Source organism: Buteo buteo, chromosome 8, assembly GCF_964188355.1.
Source record: "Buteo buteo chromosome 8, bButBut1.hap1.1, whole genome shotgun sequence".
NCBI classification, from domain to species: Eukaryota; Metazoa; Chordata; class Aves; order Accipitriformes; family Accipitridae; genus Buteo; species Buteo buteo.
In genome coordinates this window covers 2,901,995-2,919,757 of record NC_134178.1, presented here as the reverse complement: position 1 = coordinate 2,919,757, position 17,763 = coordinate 2,901,995, and the positions used below count along the sequence as shown (strand labels likewise).

The 17,763-nt window shown below is 40.9% G+C and overlaps 1 protein-coding gene across 15 annotated transcripts in view; it reads left to right on the top strand.

Moving 5' to 3' along the window:
• Positions 1-100: 100 nt before the first annotated feature.
• Positions 101-17,763, top strand: part of KLHL15 (kelch like family member 15) — a 34,844-nt gene continuing 17,181 nt past the window's right edge. For 9 of the 15 annotated variants that reach the window (XR_012651233.1, XR_012651232.1, XR_012651234.1 and 6 more), the window contains exons 1-3: positions 3,587-3,697; positions 3,968-4,078; positions 12,742-13,453. Coding sequence is in view for 10 of the 15 variants with exons in the window: in XM_075033476.1 (XP_074889577.1) it covers positions 12,749-13,453 (705 nt within the window). In the remaining 5 variants the exon portion in view is untranslated. Of the gene's footprint in view, positions 503-1,886; positions 1,984-3,295; positions 3,415-3,586; positions 3,698-3,967; positions 4,079-4,333; positions 4,518-12,741; positions 13,454-17,763 lie in introns of those variants that run through there. The other 6 variants (XM_075033470.1, XM_075033477.1, XM_075033469.1 and 3 more) reach the window with 6 other exon arrangements.

Sequence of the window (17,763 nt, the reverse complement as noted above, 5' to 3'; positions counted from 1 at the left end):
GTGATGCAGAAAGGGAGATGGGGGTAAAACTGGAACCAGATATGCTTGTATGTACGGGAAATGAGCATATTTAATTTGATGTCTGATCAGCTTATCTGCTTGAACAGTAAAAATCTCACTGTACATATGTTAGTAATCTCTGCTGGCCATCAGCCTCATAAGATTTTGAATTTCAACCTTTCTCTTGTTACTGTCTTTTGTAGGCTGAGTGCTTGGTGTTAGGGAGAGACTGTACGGACATAAGACCCTGCCCCAAGATCTGAACAGCTTGAATCTTTTGTACCAAACAGCTAAAAACCCCGCCAAATGTGTGCTGTTTTCAGAGTTGGGTACGACATCAACGCTTTAAAAATCGAGTAAAGCTTAGACGTTCAACAGAGACTAAAGACCAAATTCACAGCCCTCCCCGTGGGAAATTGAACTGACTTCTCTTTCATGGAAACTTCTTAAAGTTGAGGTTGCTACTCATAGGACTTCTATGAGCAGAGAAACAGGTTTCAGTGTAAGTAACAAGTTATGTAAAATACATGTACGTTCATAAACAGTGGCTTTGCCGGCTGGAAAACGTGATGGTGCTCAGATTTTGCCTGGCTAACTGCTTGGGTCAAAAAAACAGGTTTGGAGCAGACAACCATGTGATTGAAATGTGATGATAGAAATCTGTGTGAAACTGGTATGCCTGGTTTAACAATGCTCGTAACCTCCCACTTTCACAAATACTACTATTTCCATTCTTTCCTGATACAAGAGTTAGGAGTGCGTTCTGCTGGAGATACCTAGAGCAAATCCATTGCCAGCATTCTTGTTTTGAAGAAATGAATATGAACATGTGGTGAGAAACCTTACAGTATGTATAATGGTGTTACCAATGACAAAATGTGTTTTGTCTTGCAACCCAATAATTTTGCACATTGGGCCGGAAGATAAATTTTCATCCCTAATCTTTCATCAGGCAACATGATGTTTTCTGTTTTGTATAAAGTATCTCACTTCTGGGAAAAACAATAGATGCATATGACCAAGATACACAAAGTATAGTGGGAACATGATGCAATACTTGCTTGTAGTTGCCTCGACGTCCAGGCATGTATAATCACTCTTTTATGAAAATGAACTGAAAATACTAGACTGTGTAGTTACTTAGCTGTTTAAATTATGCAATAATGCAGTGCAGTGTAAAATTACGGAAACAGTTTTTGTCACATTTGCAGCAGCCTTTAGAAAGGATTTAATCCTTGCCAAGAACCCTGTCAGGAATCTTAAAAAAAATACACAAACTGTTGCTCCTGTTTTAACAATGAGATTATATATTTTACATACTATGAGATACTCTTGTTACTCTGATTCACTGTATTTGGAAATATTTGTAGTATGAAGAAAAACCAGAGAAGTCTAATGACTGCAAATGTCTAAGTAGGTAAAAACATTTCTAGGAGTTGCCAAGTATATTATACATATAAGTTAAATAAAGTTTAAAATTGTTCAAATTAAATGGTAAATAGTGTATCAATATAACTCAAAAGTGTATGTCCAGAATTTTATTAATTGCAATAGTCTCATTTGAGCCAGTGGGAGCTAGTTAGTAACCAACTTTGTACAGATGCCTAAATCAGAGGGGTCAGCGCAAATCTCTATGTAAATTAATATTAACTGTGGTAATGTTGATGCTGCTGGTCATTATTGAGGGCCCAGATTTAACAGTCTCACCTTTTTATTTAGGAGATTAGAATTGAGGCATTATTAATGTATTTTGATTTTTCGGTAGGGGCAAATTGTCCAATGTGAATGAAAAGGGAATGGCAAGGGGGGTGTTGTGCTTTTAAATCTTGAGAATAAGTGTGTAAAAGCTGTTGGGCTTTTTTTTTTTTTTTTTTTTTTTTGGCTAGGATTGAGGTCCCCTTCTGTGGCAGTGTGTAGGAGAGACCTGAAGATCATCTTATGCCTCAGCTTGCCACAGACTGCAAACAGCAAAATGACAGTCAGGTAAACCGAAAACAGCCCTGTTTAGCTTTTTCCACCCTCGCTGACCTAGGAAGGTCGGAAGTCTGAAGAGGGCAGAAGGATGCATGATGTTTTGGTTGTATCATTTCTGTGTATGAGAAACTTACTTTCTACTCCAGTTTTTCTTTGCTGAAGCATGAGATGTGAGCGGGTATTTGCTTGGTGCAGCGGAAGACATGCCCTATGAATAAGGGAGAGAATGTCTTTCCTTTGAGACTTAGGTGGCAGGAACGGTAGCTGTCTTGGCAGAGTCAGTACGTAAAGTTGGTTGTTTCACCATAAGTGCACAAGTAACGGGTTTTAAAGCAGTGACTGGGGAGGTGGGGCAAACTTACCGTAGGAGTAAGCGGATGAGGTGGAATAGTATGAAGTTTGCTGAGTGGAGAGAGGTCAGGCCGTTGGCATGGAGGAGTGAATGGGAGCAGGTTGATTGTAGTGTGGAATAAGTAGGCCGTGAGGGAGCAGTAGGAGGGCAGTTGAACAGAGTGGGAATAGCGGTGGGAAGTCTTTTGTGAAGCAGTGCATGGAATAGCGGGTTCATTGTGTGAAGCTGTGAAAGGTGGGAAAGACATTCAGCTCGGGGGTGGCAGCTATAGAGGAGGTATGCTCTTGTTTTATAAATCAAGAATGGGGTGGGGGTGGTAACGAGAGACTGAAAATAGGCAGTGAAGGGGCTGGGAACAGCCATAAACAGGGAGAGGATGGCAGCCTGTGGCCTGCTATTTAAAGCGGGGAGTGAGACAGAAGGTGATGGGGAGGTACTTAGCAGGTAGCGAATGGTTTGGGGGTGGCAGTGGCAAACCAAAGGTCCACCTCTTACAATAAAGTCGGAGTTTGTTTGCCTGGCAAAGGCAAGACGGAGAAAGCAAGGAGGTGATGTTTGTGCTAAGGCAAAGCCCTGTTCATCCCACGCTGGGCTGCAGTTCCCCGCGAGCTGCTTGCGGTTTGTTGCTTGAGGGCGGCTATGCTGAGCACCTGTGGCCCGGCGGCCCTGACCCGTCGTCGGGCTCCGGTGACCCGGTTCTCACGCCGGCTGGCAAGGCTGCCCGTGGCGAGAAGGGGGCCGGGATCAGCCCGCGGCACCTGTGGCCGGCCGGCTGTCAGGGGTGCAGGAGTTCGGCAAGCTCTGAACGGGGATTGCTCTTTGCCCCGGGGTGGGTTGCAGCAGTCGGCCCATGTGGGGCTGCTCCCGAGAAAAACCCAGAAAAAAGACCAAAGCCTTGAGGAAAAAAGGGGCCACGGATGTGCGGCGGGACCCGGCCTGGAGGCAGAGGGGTGGAAGAGAACAACGCGAGCTTGAGCCACCGAAAGCGGACGCCTGCGGACGAGCGTCCTTAAGAGCCGGACGCAGACGATGCTTGTCGGTGCCGCTTTCCCGAGACCCCCGCCCTGCGCGGCCCGCGCTAACCCCCGGTAAGGGACTCCTCTCCCAGGGGGACGTGCCCGGTCTCTGCCGGTGCGAGCCGGCGGCGGCAGGGCCGGGAAAACGCCGGTGGGACGGGACACGCCGACCGGGCGGCGGGTTACCGGGCCGGGCCCGAGGCGGGAGCGCGGCGGCGGCGGTTTGCCTTCCCCCCCCGCCCCGGCCCGCCTCCGCCTCCGCCGGGCCCGCAGGTGGCGGCGGAAGTGACGGCCGGCGCGGGGTGCCTGTCGCGGGGGAAGATGGCGCCTGCGGCCGTGCTAGGCAGCGCAGAAGGTAAACAAGTGTGAGACGGTGCAGGGGGGGCGGGCGGGCGGGAGCGGCAGGGACCCCGGGGACCAGGCCAGGCAGGGCCGGGAGCGCCGGTGCCCGGGCGGCGCGGCACGGCGCGGCGGGGGGCGGCTCCCCACCTCCCCCTGAGCACGGACCGCGGGGAGGAGGGAGCCCAGGATCCCCCCTTCCTCCTCCTCCTCCTCCTCCTCTGCCGCCGCCTCCTCCTCCTCCTCCTCCTCCCGGCTTTGCCTCAGCCATTGCCCCTCTCTTCAGCCCCCCGGCGCCTCCCTCCACCGCCGCCCCCGGCTTTATGTTACACAGAGGCCCCCCTCGCCGCCGGTCCAGCGGGAGGAGCCGCGTCTTCAGCGCCGCCGCTGCCGAGAGGTAGGTGAAGCCGCCGCCGGGCTCCCCGGGGCCCTCCCGCCGCTGCCCGACCTACCGAGGGCGGCCCGGCCCCCCACTCCGTCTCCTGGCCTTCGGGGACCTTCCTCCCCCGGCCGGGAGCAGGCGGGGGCGGCGGGCATGGCCGGGCCGGGCGCCGTGAAGGGCTTGGGCGGCCTCCGAGGGGGGGCCGGGGGGGTCTCTGACTCGGAGCCCGCCAGCCTCCCTCCCCTTCGTCGGGGAGCTGGGCCTGTGAGCTTTGGCTGGCGGGAGGGGTGCTAAACGTGTCAAGCTGAGGAGCTGAAGTGGGTCATCTGAGTTTCTACCCCGAAAATGGCCCTTTGGCCATCAGCGACGTTGGGGGAGATAAAAAAAGAAAGTATTTGTGAGCCGAACGAGCAGACTGCCGCCCAGGATTGGTACTGGAGCTTTGAGCTATTTGGTAAATACGGACGTGTCGCTTAAAAAAAGTTACTGGGTTTTTGTTGTGTGGGGTTTGTTCCCCCCCCCACCCCCCACTCCCCCTTTAGAAGAAGAATAGGGGAACCATCAAGCTGTTACTGGATAAAAGGGCAGAACTGCTGGCTTCCTGTTGACTTCTTTGTTGTGTATACTCGTCCCTAAGATAACAACCCAGCTCTTTGACCACCATTGCCCCAGTTCACATGCAGATCCCCTCAGCATACCACCGTGCGCCAACATCCTTTCTGTCTTTTTCCTTCCAACACCTAGCCAACCTGTTTAATTTCTACCACACGTCCTATAAACTTTCCCACTGTCACTCATCTCCTTTCACTTTCCTTAATTATACCCTATGGCTGGTTTGGATCTACGCATGTGTTGATTTGCCTTTCAGCAAGCAAAGGAGAACAGATAACTGTTGAGCAGACACTGGAGACACCAGGTCTTTTTCATTTATCTAGCTGCCAATTTTGGGGAAAATCTGTAGAAATTTAATATGTTTGAGATTTCTGTCTTTCTGACAAATGAGGTTGACATTTTGCAATGAGGTCAAAAGCTGTGTGTCTTGAACAAAAGGCACAATCTCAGTAATCTCATTTTCTCAAAAGATGCTAAAAGTATTAACTAAGTGAGCAATAAATATACAGATAATAACAAACAAAGAATTGTAAGGGGTAGTTCAACTATCTCAATTTAGATTAAAATTTTTTTTACTAATAGAGTTTAAATACTACGTGTAGCTCATTACCTTTTTATTATGCTAAAAATTTATGACGAGTCCAAAAAAGTAGGATTAGATTTTTGCTACTAAGAAATACTTAACTTGCTCCTTTTCTGTATAAAATACACCTTGATTTTCTTGATAAATATCTTTGCAATGAGAAAATCACTCTTTATTAATATTTTTTTCTTACGTGTGGAAAAATTAATCATTATAGAAGCCACAAATACATATACATATATATATAAAAAAAAGGAATGTTGGCACTCAGGATAGAGCAGTCCTGTCCACTTTGAGAGCAGTGGCAAATCCGTAGTTTTCAACACTACCATCATATAACTCTTAGGTATTAGTGATACAAGTTTTTCTAGTTAAAGACTATTGTCATTCTTACGGATGTAATAAAAATATTTTATACTTGGTGCCTGTTCTGGTATCAATAAATGTAATTGGAAGAGCACTGAGCTGAGCTTGCTCTACATTCCGGAGCATGTTTTTCTATACAGGTGTAGTGATGCGATGATCTTTTATCCAAATAGTTTAAACTATCTTAATGTCTGTGAAGTGCAGTTACATCATCTGCATAATGGACTAATACGATGAGAAACTAATGTATATCTCATTGATGTTAATTCATGAGACAGAAGCTGAATTTAGATTCAGTTAGGTGAAGTTAAACTGGTCAAGTTACTACAGCTGAGGCATACGTCTGGCAGTCTTAAAATGCTTGTCAAGCATGTACTTTCATCAGAATCCTTTTGATAGTAATCCTAAAGCTTGATTTAAGGGCTGAGCTGGGGACCATATTTTATTCTCTGGTGGCTAGTGTTGCAAAATGGGAAGTTTCTGACATACAATTGATTAGCATTCATCTAAATTAAATATGTGAAAATTATACTCTTCAGCAGTATTTTAAAACAAACTGGTTCTGATCTTTTGTGTGTGTGCTTTTAACATCTGGATCTTTCTGTGCAGAAAGACTAAATTGGGTTGTGGTATAAGTTTTGAGGAGCAGAGAGTAATGTGAGCTGAGAAACCTATCCATTGTGAATATGTGCATATGAGAGCACCAACACACCTGCTTGAGTTAGAGGTTTCTGAAAAAGGGAACAGAACAAAACACTCTCTCCTAGTACTGTAGTCTATGAAGATAGCTAAAGACTACTCAGCAGGGTTCTAGCATACTTACAGAATGACGTATAACCGTACCGAGCTGAGATGCAATCCATACTGAGTTTTAATATGTTTGGTTATAACTAGTTCTGATAATGCTTCTAGCATTACCATAATGACCTCAGAGACACTGAGGTGTTATAAAAGTGCCACTGTTGTTACGAACTGATGCACATTGCTTCAAGAGAGCAACACGTGTAGAGATTGTAAGAGGAGCTGTCACGGTCAGATGCATGCCCCTAAAAAATTCTTCATGCAGTGTGGACAGTTTTCAGGAGTACCCAAGTTTTAACTTCTAGATTTCTGGCAGTCTGGTTCCTCTGACTGGCAGCAATTGGTAAGCTCCTAACTTCTCACTTCTAAAGTAATCCAGTGTTTTGGAATTCTCGGCACGGATTGGATGAAGTCTTTAGTGTGAACCTACCCATGCATTTAAGATAAATTGTTTCCCAAACTTAGCATATTGATTTTAAAGGATTTTAGATAAAACACCTATGAACTTGATGTGTTTCTTTGTTTCCTACTTTTGCAATTGTAGCAATGGAAAGTTTCAGCATCTGCTGGTTATTGATCTAGCTCACTTTTACGTCATTCCTTCTGTTGCTGTTAGTGGAGAATTGTGATGAAAAATGGTGGTTCGGACAAGGTTTAATGGTTTTAGTGTCAAACCATGTAAACAAAGGTTTAATTTGGGGGATAGATTATTTATACTGTGTGAATGTGTATTTATACACTCATTACATTCTCGCTCATTGCAGTACACTGCATTCAGAGGCCTGGTTTTTAGTGATGAATGTGTGCAGTTGTGAATGTTTTGCTTCTATGTGCAAATGCCAGTGTGTATTGTATTTTCATACATGTGTATAACATTTGACTGTAGAGAAACATTCTATTTGTGCAGGAAAATGTTTGTTTTAACAAACTTAGGGTCAAAGAATTCTGTTCAAAGCAGTCTTCGTTATGCACCTCACGAAATAAAGCATATGTAATGGCTTTAAAATTTGCATTTAAATGCACACATTTGATGGATGAAAGGAATGGGATAGATGGAACAGATTATTGGATTTTAAGCTTTACTTCAGTACTTCATGTAACCAAAGTATGGTTCGGTATGTCTGGTGAAATATCTTTTTGTGTAACTCATAGATATAGTGTTTTATTATGTGAAAATTTGTTGTTAGCTGCGTTCACAGAGGTGGTTTCTCAGAATTTCTATGAGGTAGGTAGAATGAAGAATTACTTCATAATCTATAAACAAAGGAACTTGCTAGTTCTGTCTCAGCATCTCAAATGAGTTGTTAAGGAACAGCAGTAAAGGAAAGCAGAAACCTGCCTTTCAGCTGGTGTGCTACAGTTGGTATTGTCAATACTTTCCCAGAACAATGCATTTTTATCCCTAGAAAGTGCATGTGAGCTTACATATCACATAAACATACTTATTTAAAAGGGTACTTTTTCTGGAAGTACTGCCTGGATAGATTTTTTTTTTTTAATGAAGCAGGGCATGAGCCAAAAGTGGGTATTCCATAACTTCCTTCTCAACAGCCTGTGCCTTTAGACTCCAGTTCTTCTGTCTGTGACTAAGAGCCTCAGACACCCTGAGGAAAGAAGGTTCTCCTTGTTTAGCAAGAAAAAGCAGTCTGGAACAGGGTTTTCAGACTTTTATTACAGCTGTGGAATAAAGATGAGAAATCAGTGTTCCAAGTAAGTGCTTTTACAGTCACAGCAGAGTAGACTCTGTAATGCATTATGTGCTAAAAGAGTAAGAAATGTCAGGAAAAGCTAATAAGGTTAAGCGTATTTCTCTTTTGGCTTTTCAGCAGAGACTCTTACGTCCTGTGCTGCATTATACTGATCAGCTCTAGTATGCGCAGAACAATGCAGAACGTCAACTTTGATTATTTTTTTTCCCCCTTTATTGTTTATACATTGGAATTTTTTGTTCCTGTTTTCTTACAGACCACTGTAGGCTACATGTCTTCCTTAGGATTAAGTGTGCTGTTGTGATTTGCATGTGTGAAGAAAATTTAACTCTGAATTTTGCATTTTTATTGAAAATATGAAAAAAAATCGTTATGTTATTGTCCTCTGGGAAATAAGCTGCAGCATTTGAATAGTGCATAGAATTACATCTAAGATTGCAAGTGTGTGTGTGGGAGGAATGGCATAGCTATGCTTTAGAAAAATGACTTCATTTGAGAGTATTTTGTATTGCTTTTTTAATATTTGAACTACCACATTGCTATTTGCTTTTGACTGAGGATATTAGCTGTAGAAATGAAGATTTTTACCAGTTGATCATAATACACATTTAACTATCTAGTTTCCCAGTTTCTGTGCTGTTTTAACCCCCTGTGTATTTGCACTGTCCAATATATTTTTGTGTTGTAAAGCAAAATATATCTGCTGATATTGTGTATGGCTTTATGCCAAAAAAACGGTATTTACTCCTTTTATTTAATGGAGGAAGACAAGTAGTCTTTCACTTTTCACTTATAGAATTCTGAAGCTTCTTTAGATGGTGTTATGGAGAAGTCTTACTGGTTTTGTCTCTACTTAAATAATCCATTAAATGCTGTCTGATGTTTGGGAGGAAAAATATTTTGAGATTGAAACTGTAGATTTACTAAAAATAATATAAGCAGGGATGTGAAAAGGAGGATTAAGTGACTTAACCCCCCACATTTTTAAAATCTTCTGAAGTAATAATTTCAGAGTGTTGACCACTTTGTTACCATTGTAGCCTTTTGCAGCTGACTTCTGGTTTTAATATTTTTTTACGTAATAGCCAGTTTTAGCGAGATGTGAAAATTGGAACCCTAAAAGGTGTTCCCTAAATGCAGGGGTTTTAAAATTTACTTTGGTAATTCCTACCACCTTATTTTTTGATAGATTTAAAATTTGAAGGGTAGTAGCTTATATCGGGGTTTTTTTTGTGTGTGTGTGTGTGTGTCTTATTTCTACTTAATCAGAATTAAAAGGATGGTCGCAAAAAAAAAAAAAATAAAAATCCCACAGTGCAGTCTCTATGTAAAAGCAACTTGATCAAAGTAGCTGAGGTTGGAAGGGATCTCTGGAGGTCATCTGGTCCACTGCCCCTGCTCAGCAGGACCACCTAGAGCTGGTTGCCCAGGACTCTCTCTGATGCTGGTTTTGTGTATTATTTATTTGTTTTGATCCTTAAAAGGCACGCTGGAGGTGCTCATCTGGATTTGGCGCATTTACCCTCTACCATTTGTGTCTGCTTACCTTCACTTGCCAACTTTTCCTTTTTGCTTCTTTGAGGGTGGTGAAAGGGGCCTTTTAAAGCACTCCGATGTAAAAGTTAATTTCTCCCCTCATATTTGCAGATCTGTAATGTAATTATCTTTCTCAAGTTAAGGAGAAAGACCCTCGTATGTATTTGGAGCTTACTGGTATGGTTCTTCTGTGTTGTTCATGTACACAGTAATGTATGTACTGTTCTGAAGAAATCCCTTGCATGAGATTGCTGCCTGCATGAGCCTGTGTGATGGGAGATCCTGTTATTTTCAGGTTAATTTATGTTGCTACATTTCTGACTTTTTTTTCCCCAATATATTGTTGTGTTACTCTGTTCATGTCTCTCATTTGCAAATTCCAGCTGTCCTGTCCTGTCCTGTTTTTTCCATTGATTTTGGAATTGAAGCTGAGCCATATGTCTTAGTTGATCTCCTAAAGAAATGTAACTTACACAGTTGTACTATCTGAGAATCCTAATAAGCTTTGAACCTCTTGGCCAATTTCAAACAAAATTGAGAGATAGTTGTTTCAAGTTGCTATATATTTTATGAAAACAGGTGGCCCATTTAAAGGCAAGTGACCATTAAATCTCTTACATAGGAAAGACTGAAGGATGAGCTCAACTGTTATTAAAGATCAGAGAACTGGGGGCCGGACGGGGGGAGTTACAAGTGCTCTAGTGAAAGAAGAAAAAAAGCTAGTATTAGTGTTTACCTTTTTATTTGATACCAGAAATCCAGTTAGAAAGCAAAATGCTGTAAAGTCAGGCTTTATGGCATCCTCTTCAGTTTGTTGCTGCTTTTTGAGGTGGTAAGAGTTGGTAAAGTAATTCTTTCCTTGTCTGCTTTTGTGTAAGAATTGGCAACAACTAAGAATAATACATGATGGTAATTTTTCCTTCTGGTAGGCACGTGCTGTGTTCAGGAATAAGGGACTCGCTATATGAAGCTCCAGAGCAGTTTGTATTTTCTCTCTGTCTTCAGTGACATAGAGGGGAGTGTGCTATCACGGGTACTGGCCAGAAAGCCATTGGATTGTCAGCATTGTTCTCCTGCTGTTGGTCTTACTTTCAGGAATTTGGATTTTTTCATAAGGCCTTAACTGTCGTGAACACTCCCGGCACTGACACTATTGTGCACATAACCTGTCAGCAGGCTTCAACAGTGTGGGAGCAGTGCTAATTCCATGAGGTGTGGCTACAAACCCCCACTCACCATTTTAGTTTTGCATAGACGAAGAGTTTCTCCAGTTCTGTTTTCCAGGATGTGTGCCGATGAATTAAGGAGAGGAGATGATTATCTGTTGATGGAGTCTAATAAAATACATTCCAGTTACAGTGGCAGCAGTCAGGATGCGGTGCTTGAGGAAATGGGAGTAACATGATAACTGCTCCCTGAAGTTCTGAAACCTGGGCCGACCTAGAGTCACTTCTGGGTCCATATACTGCTGTAAAGTTCTATAACCTTGAAAATCAGCAGTTTTTTAAATGTGTTGGTGTTATTTAGCTTTTCATGTAGGTCACCAGTACCAAAACATTATTAACTTTAATTGTTATGGGAAATTTGGTGTTAAACGCACAAATAACCGAGTGAATGCTGCAGTGTTACTTAGGGTGGGATAAAGTGAAACAAAAATGGTTGAACCAATTCCTGTAGCTGATTAATGCCAAAAGGGGACAATGTTACTCTTTTTCCCTGTTCCTGCTCAAGTGTGATGTCCTGCCCTTTGCATCAGGTTGGTTCTTGTGCCATACCCCCTGCAGTGTCAAGTCAGAAGTCAGCTCACTGATGAGCAGAAGGCTCTCTGGTTTTGAGGTTTTGCATGTGCTGGGGGGTGGTGGTGTTTATGTCGTTGTTGCCGCCCCCACCCTTCGTTTAGTTTTCTGTCAGGTTTATGAGTTGAATTAGCTTTCTAGAGCAGTCCAGTGAGCGCCAGAAATAGCTCAAAGTAGGCAGCAGGAGCTCAGACCCCAGAATAAGGACAGAGAGGGAGAATGGAGTGTGCCATTGCCCTTCAACTAGTGATAAATTGTTAGATTGGTTCAAGCTGCCTTGTGCAACTTCACCCTACCTAAACCCAAGGAAGTTGAGCAAGATTTTGAGAAATTTCTGGATTTTGAATAGGTTTTGGTATGGATTTTCATTGAATATTTATCTTCCTTAACTTTAACAGGGTAGGATCCTGCTAGTCTATAATTTCTTTTTGGCTTATTTACAGTTTGACTATAGCTTGCACGTAAGTAACACTGCATCTGCAAGTGTTCAAACGCTTAATAAGCAATTAAACTTCACTAAACCCAGAATACAGAATATTATTTATTGTGACCTAATCTTGTCAGTGCTTCCTATTGCCTTAGTATTTTGCAGTTTATAAATCACATCACCTAATTAATCCCTATAGTAAGAAACAGGGGGGGATAAAGGGAGGTAGATGAAGGGGGAACTACTATGTTGTTACAGGAGAAGTGAAACACACAAACTTAAATAGTATCTCTGAAAATGTTCATTATTTCCTAGAAATAACTTTTGAGTAAATTGACATATATTTTTAAAGAGACTAAAATTTTTTTAGGTTATACCTTGTACAGATCAACTGGAGCTTGTTTCTGAAGTTAAGGAAGTTTGGCTTCCTTTCTGAAACCTTTGATATTCAAGAGTGGGTGTTTTATTGCTCCCCTGAGATAAATTCTTTAGAAAGATTGAGGGGGGGCAGGGGGAGAAAACCACGACAAGCATTTTAGTATTGCATATTCATTATCTGACCACTAAATAGCTTGGAGCGAGGAATTGCTTCAGCAGTATTGCATAGTTATTGTTGTTCGTTACCCTTTCTTTAAAATGAGGGTCTTTTGGGGGCGAGAAATATTTAAAGTTTGTGTATTAAGTTGTTTCTTAAGTTGATTTTTCAGCTGAAGAGAAAACAAAAAGGATGGTGAAGACTTTTAAGTCTTAATAAAAGCATTCTCAGTTAGGATTTATCAGGAAGGGCTTGTGATATGTTATTAGAAATAACAATTTATTTTTATTTATTTATTTTTTCTTTCCCCCAGGTGATTCATGGCAGGGGACGTGGAAGGGTTTAGCTCCTCCATCCATGACACCAGTGTCTCTGCTGGATTCAGAGCACTGTATGAGGAGGGATTGCTTCTTGATGTCACACTTGTCATTGAAGACCACCAATTTCAGGCCCATAAAGCCCTGCTTGCCACCCAGAGTGATTACTTCAGGATTATGTTCACAGCTGATATGCGAGAACGAGATCAGGACAAAATCCATTTGAAGGGTCTGACAGCTACAGGCTTCAGTCATGTCCTCCAATTCATGTACTATGGAACTATTGAACTGAGTATGAACACTGTTCATGAAATCCTTCAGGCTGCCATGTATGTCCAGCTTATAGAGGTGGTAAAATTTTGCTGCTCTTTCCTCTTAGCTAAAATCTGCTTAGAAAACTGTGCAGAAATTATGAGACTTCTGGATGATTTTGGTGTAAACATCGAAGGAGTCAGGGAAAAATTGGACTCCTTTCTGCTAGAGAATTTTGTGCCACTCATGTCCAGACCTGACTTCCTTTCATATCTGAGCTTTGAGAAGCTCATGTCTTACTTGGATAATGATCATCTGAGCAGGTTTCCAGAGATAGAGCTGTATGAAGCTGTTCAGGCCTGGCTGCGCCATGATAGAAGACGCTGGAGGCATACGGACACCATTATTCAGAACATCAGGTTTTGTCTGATGACACCATCCAGTGTTTTTGAGAAGGTTGGTGCATTTGAAAAGCAATAGACAGGATTCATCATTTAGCTAGGGCAGCATGCCATTAAATAGGTAAGATTCCCAAACCTATTAGGAGGAACAAAAAGATAGCATTTATTTTTCTAATAAACCTGTGGAAGACAAAGATCCAAGAGTATTGTCATCTGATTATTAGACAATAGTATGTACAGTGGCTGGAGAACAGGTAGGTTTACAATACATGTTTTTAAGTGACCTCATATGGAAAGGACATTTTAAAACAAGGTCACTTGTATCAAGTTTTATTTCAATTGTTCTTACTGTTTTCCACAAGTTGCTTCTTGCTTTCCAGAGATTTTAGAGCTGCATACAGTATGTAGGGCATATGTCATGATAATTGTTATCAGTGTAATCAAAACATAGTGACTGTAGATTTTACGTGTTTTAAGTGCAGAATTTTTTATTTACAAATGAAAACCAGTACCTGCTGTTAAATCTGCAGGGTGTTTTTGTTGTTGTCATATCTTCAGCGCTTGTGCTGTTACACAGCGGTTGGAAGTAAGCACTGATCCTGCAAAGTTACACATACATTTGGCTCTACACAAGGCACATAATGCAACCAAAGTTATTGAGGATGTGAAATGTAATGATTTACTTTAAATATCAGAGGAATCTTTGTCGATCTAAAATTCACCTAATCATTGTATGTATTAAGAGGTTGAAAGAGAACTTGCTTTTTCTACTGTTTCATTGAAGAATAGACAAAAAATGTCATTTTCCAACTCCTGAGAATTTCTTAAGTATTTGTCAACAGTAGAGAATTACAAAACTTTGTAAGCAGCTCTCTCGCAGGCTAGTAACAGTAAGGGTATTCAGGTTAGGAATTACTTAAACTGTGCTGATTTCTTTTAACAATGTTAATTTTGTATGATAAGATATAACTTTAACTTCTGTATTTTCCACCTCTCAGTGAATTAATAGGATTTAACACCCTGTGTTTTTGTTGGGATTCTTACAAATTAATTTACAAATTAATTTGGTATCTAGTGAATATACAGATAAGGTTGTCTTGTTCTTGGTGGTTTTAAGGGCTACTGGATCATTTAAGCAGTAATATTTACACTTATTTGTATTTTAAATTATAAAAGCTATTAATTACTTCAGAGACTAGTGAGTTTTTATATTTTGGATTGTTTTTGTGTGTGTGAATTGAGTAGAGGAAGTAATAGAACATAAAATGTATTTATGATCCTATATTAGCCTATAGACATAAACAAAATAAATACCTAAACATATTTTAGAACAGTAATATAATGTTTATATTGGGTTAAAACATTTTCAACTAGTAAGAGCTGAAGTCTGCCAGATACTGTGTAGTGTCTTGTTTTTAATAATGCTTTTACCTTATTATTACGTCATTATTATTATGTCATTTAAGCACTTTGGTAGGAAAACTGATAGGATTTGCAGAGTATTCTTAAGGTCAGTCTAATAGGTTAGACTTGTCTGAAAAAGTCTGCTTCAGCTCTTTGAGTGTTTGGGATGCAAGTTCAAACATCAAGCTGTCTCCAGTTAAATTTCTGTAAGCGCAAGTGAAAAGTATATGTTGGTCTTCAGCATTATATTTAGGTCTAACTTCTGGAGCTGGTTTTGGTATCAGTGGTATAAATCCTGCATACAGTGCTTCTCATGTTTTATGACAGCTACCAAATGGCCAGATAGGTACCACTTAAGGAGAGAAGTCATTTTCACCATCCCAGTTTATATACCCACATGTAAAAGCTTTATCTGTGAATACCCTTTCTATTAATTGTATGCAGGAACAGAGAGAAGCCAGTGCAGATTCTGGAGTGGGACAGCTCAGCAGAGGGAAGCACAGCTAAATAAGTATGTCATTTATTGCTGCACCTAGGAGTGTATTTGTGTTTTGCCCTGGCTAGAGAGCGTTGAGTAATCCAGCATGACAAGTGACAAAGAGCAAATGCAGTTGGAGCTAACATCAAAATATAGACCACACTTTTTTTTTTTTAAGTATAAGAGCATGTATGTTGACTGTCTTGGAAGTAACCTGAGGAGAACTCTCTTCTGTGCCTAGAAGGGGGAGAATATTGGTAAAACTGCCGCCTTTTTTTTTTTTTTTGATCCACAAACAGAATTCACCCTTTTCCTGAAGCCAGCACGTACTAAACGCCTGTGTGAATGTACCAAATACAATCTGAGGTTGAGTCTTATGGTTCAGCTAACTCTGTATTTGCTATACAGTGGCTGGCTTGTCATATGTACTCTTACGTAATCTTTCTAATACACTTTTCTAAGATGCCTGTCATTGTAGTATATAAATAACTTCTATAACTTAACTTTGCAAGTCACAGTAAGGATGGTTTTGGCCTCTTAAGCCATTCTATTTCTTGCATCATTATTTTGAAGAGATTTGCAATCTGAGTGGGATGGCTTGTCCTTTTAAAAATGAAATTATGAGTGACTCTAGATTTATACCTTGAGGCTGATGTGCATTTGGAGTGCACAAGTGAAGGTGCAGCCTGTTTGATTACTCTATACTGTCCTGGAAGAACTGCTTCTGAAGTATGGATAGATGCTCCTTCTGTTCCTCAGCCCTTAAAATAGATGTACATGTATGAGGGAAAATGGAAAGATAAATGAAGTAAGGATTTGGGGAATAGTTAGAAAATAAAGGCAAAGTGTGTGGGGAGAAGCACAAGTTCCACTACCATGTTACGCTTTCCTTTATCTGAAACATATCCATGGCTCTGTAAGTCTTGAGGAAGGTTGGAGATGAAAGTTAGAGGGCATTTCTCCTAGATCATTGAGTTCATCTCTGTGTTACTGGAGGCAACCATGTCATGATTTCCCTTCATATACTGTTTAAGCTCCATTTAGTTTCTGTGTACTACTCAGATTGAAATGTTGTCAAAACCTCTGTCCTTAAAATCAAAAGGGGTTTTTTGATGCCCAGTCTGGTTTGTTATGACTAGCCCATGCTGATTTATAAATTCCCAGCTTAAATCGGAAATTTACTAATCACTAGGTCCATCAGCTTATGCTGTAGAGGTAGGATGAATAGCACATTATCTCTGAGTATGTGCTTTCCTGTGCCTAGAAAATGGTAACATTTGAGAAGTCATTGTAATTTTATGTCATTGTGACTTTACCTTTGATAAATGTGTTGAACTTGTCTTTTTTTTTTCTCATTTCCCTCTATGTCTAGTAATTCATATATATCTACTTCTGCAACTTCGTATGCTGAAGCTTAGAATAAGAAGTGTCTAGTGGATGAGGTTAGTGGGTCCCTCTTATCTTAAATAGGTGCTGCACTTGATATTTTTATGTCTAAAGGTTATTGCTGACTTGGATAGATTTTCTAGCAGTATTTATTAAGTGCTGAGCATCTCTAATCTGGCACATAGATTGTTGGCTCCGCTCTGATTTGAGAGGTTAGATTTGAGTTAGATTCCAGCTTGATTGTGATAATTTCTCTTGCCAGTTTCTAAAAAGGAACAGCGAAATACTCAATTTGAGGGCATTGTCCTTGCTGCACAGAGGCTATGTCATCTTGTCTTTCTATGGTTAGGCTGAAAAAATGTTAAGTAGCACTTGCAGAATAGCCCTTCAAAGCCCTATACTGGTACTGACTAGTTTTCATACTGGCCATGGGATGTAACTAAGTAATGATCAATGCTAGAAGAAGGGAAAAAATTAAGTACAGCAGCTTGTGCAATGCTATGTATACTGATGTTTGGTTGCAAAGTAATTGTGGTTGCTGCTGTTTGAGAGACATATGTGTGACTTGTTCTATTTGACTGAATTTTTATCTGGAGTAAGCGTGTTAACATTTTGATAATGTTTGTTGACAGTCTTATAATTGTGCTTAGAATATGCCCAGAGATAGTAGATGTGAAAATAGTAAGGATCCTAGTTAGTAGAAGTGATGGATCTTTAGTTTTGATTCAGCTTAATCTCTAGGAAAATAACAATTCTTTTTGCAAGTAAAAGGAAGGAATTGCTCTCTAGAAGTCTGATACGGATGCCATCATTATTCATTGAAAAGGTATAGCATAGCTTCTGTATTCCTATTAGTTGAGTTTGAGTTGTATCACTTACACATTCAGAATTGGCAGTTTTAGAAAACTTAAGTAAGCACAATTTTATAACATTTGAAATAGTTCTCTGCTTATGTGGCTAGACATGATAGAGTCATGTTATGAGCCATCCAGATTCTTCTGTGGTTTTTTTACTAGTTCTACAGAAGGAATCAAGTTAATACCTACCCCATATAATAACATGTTAAGATTTAGTTACCAGGTGTACAAATAATGTAT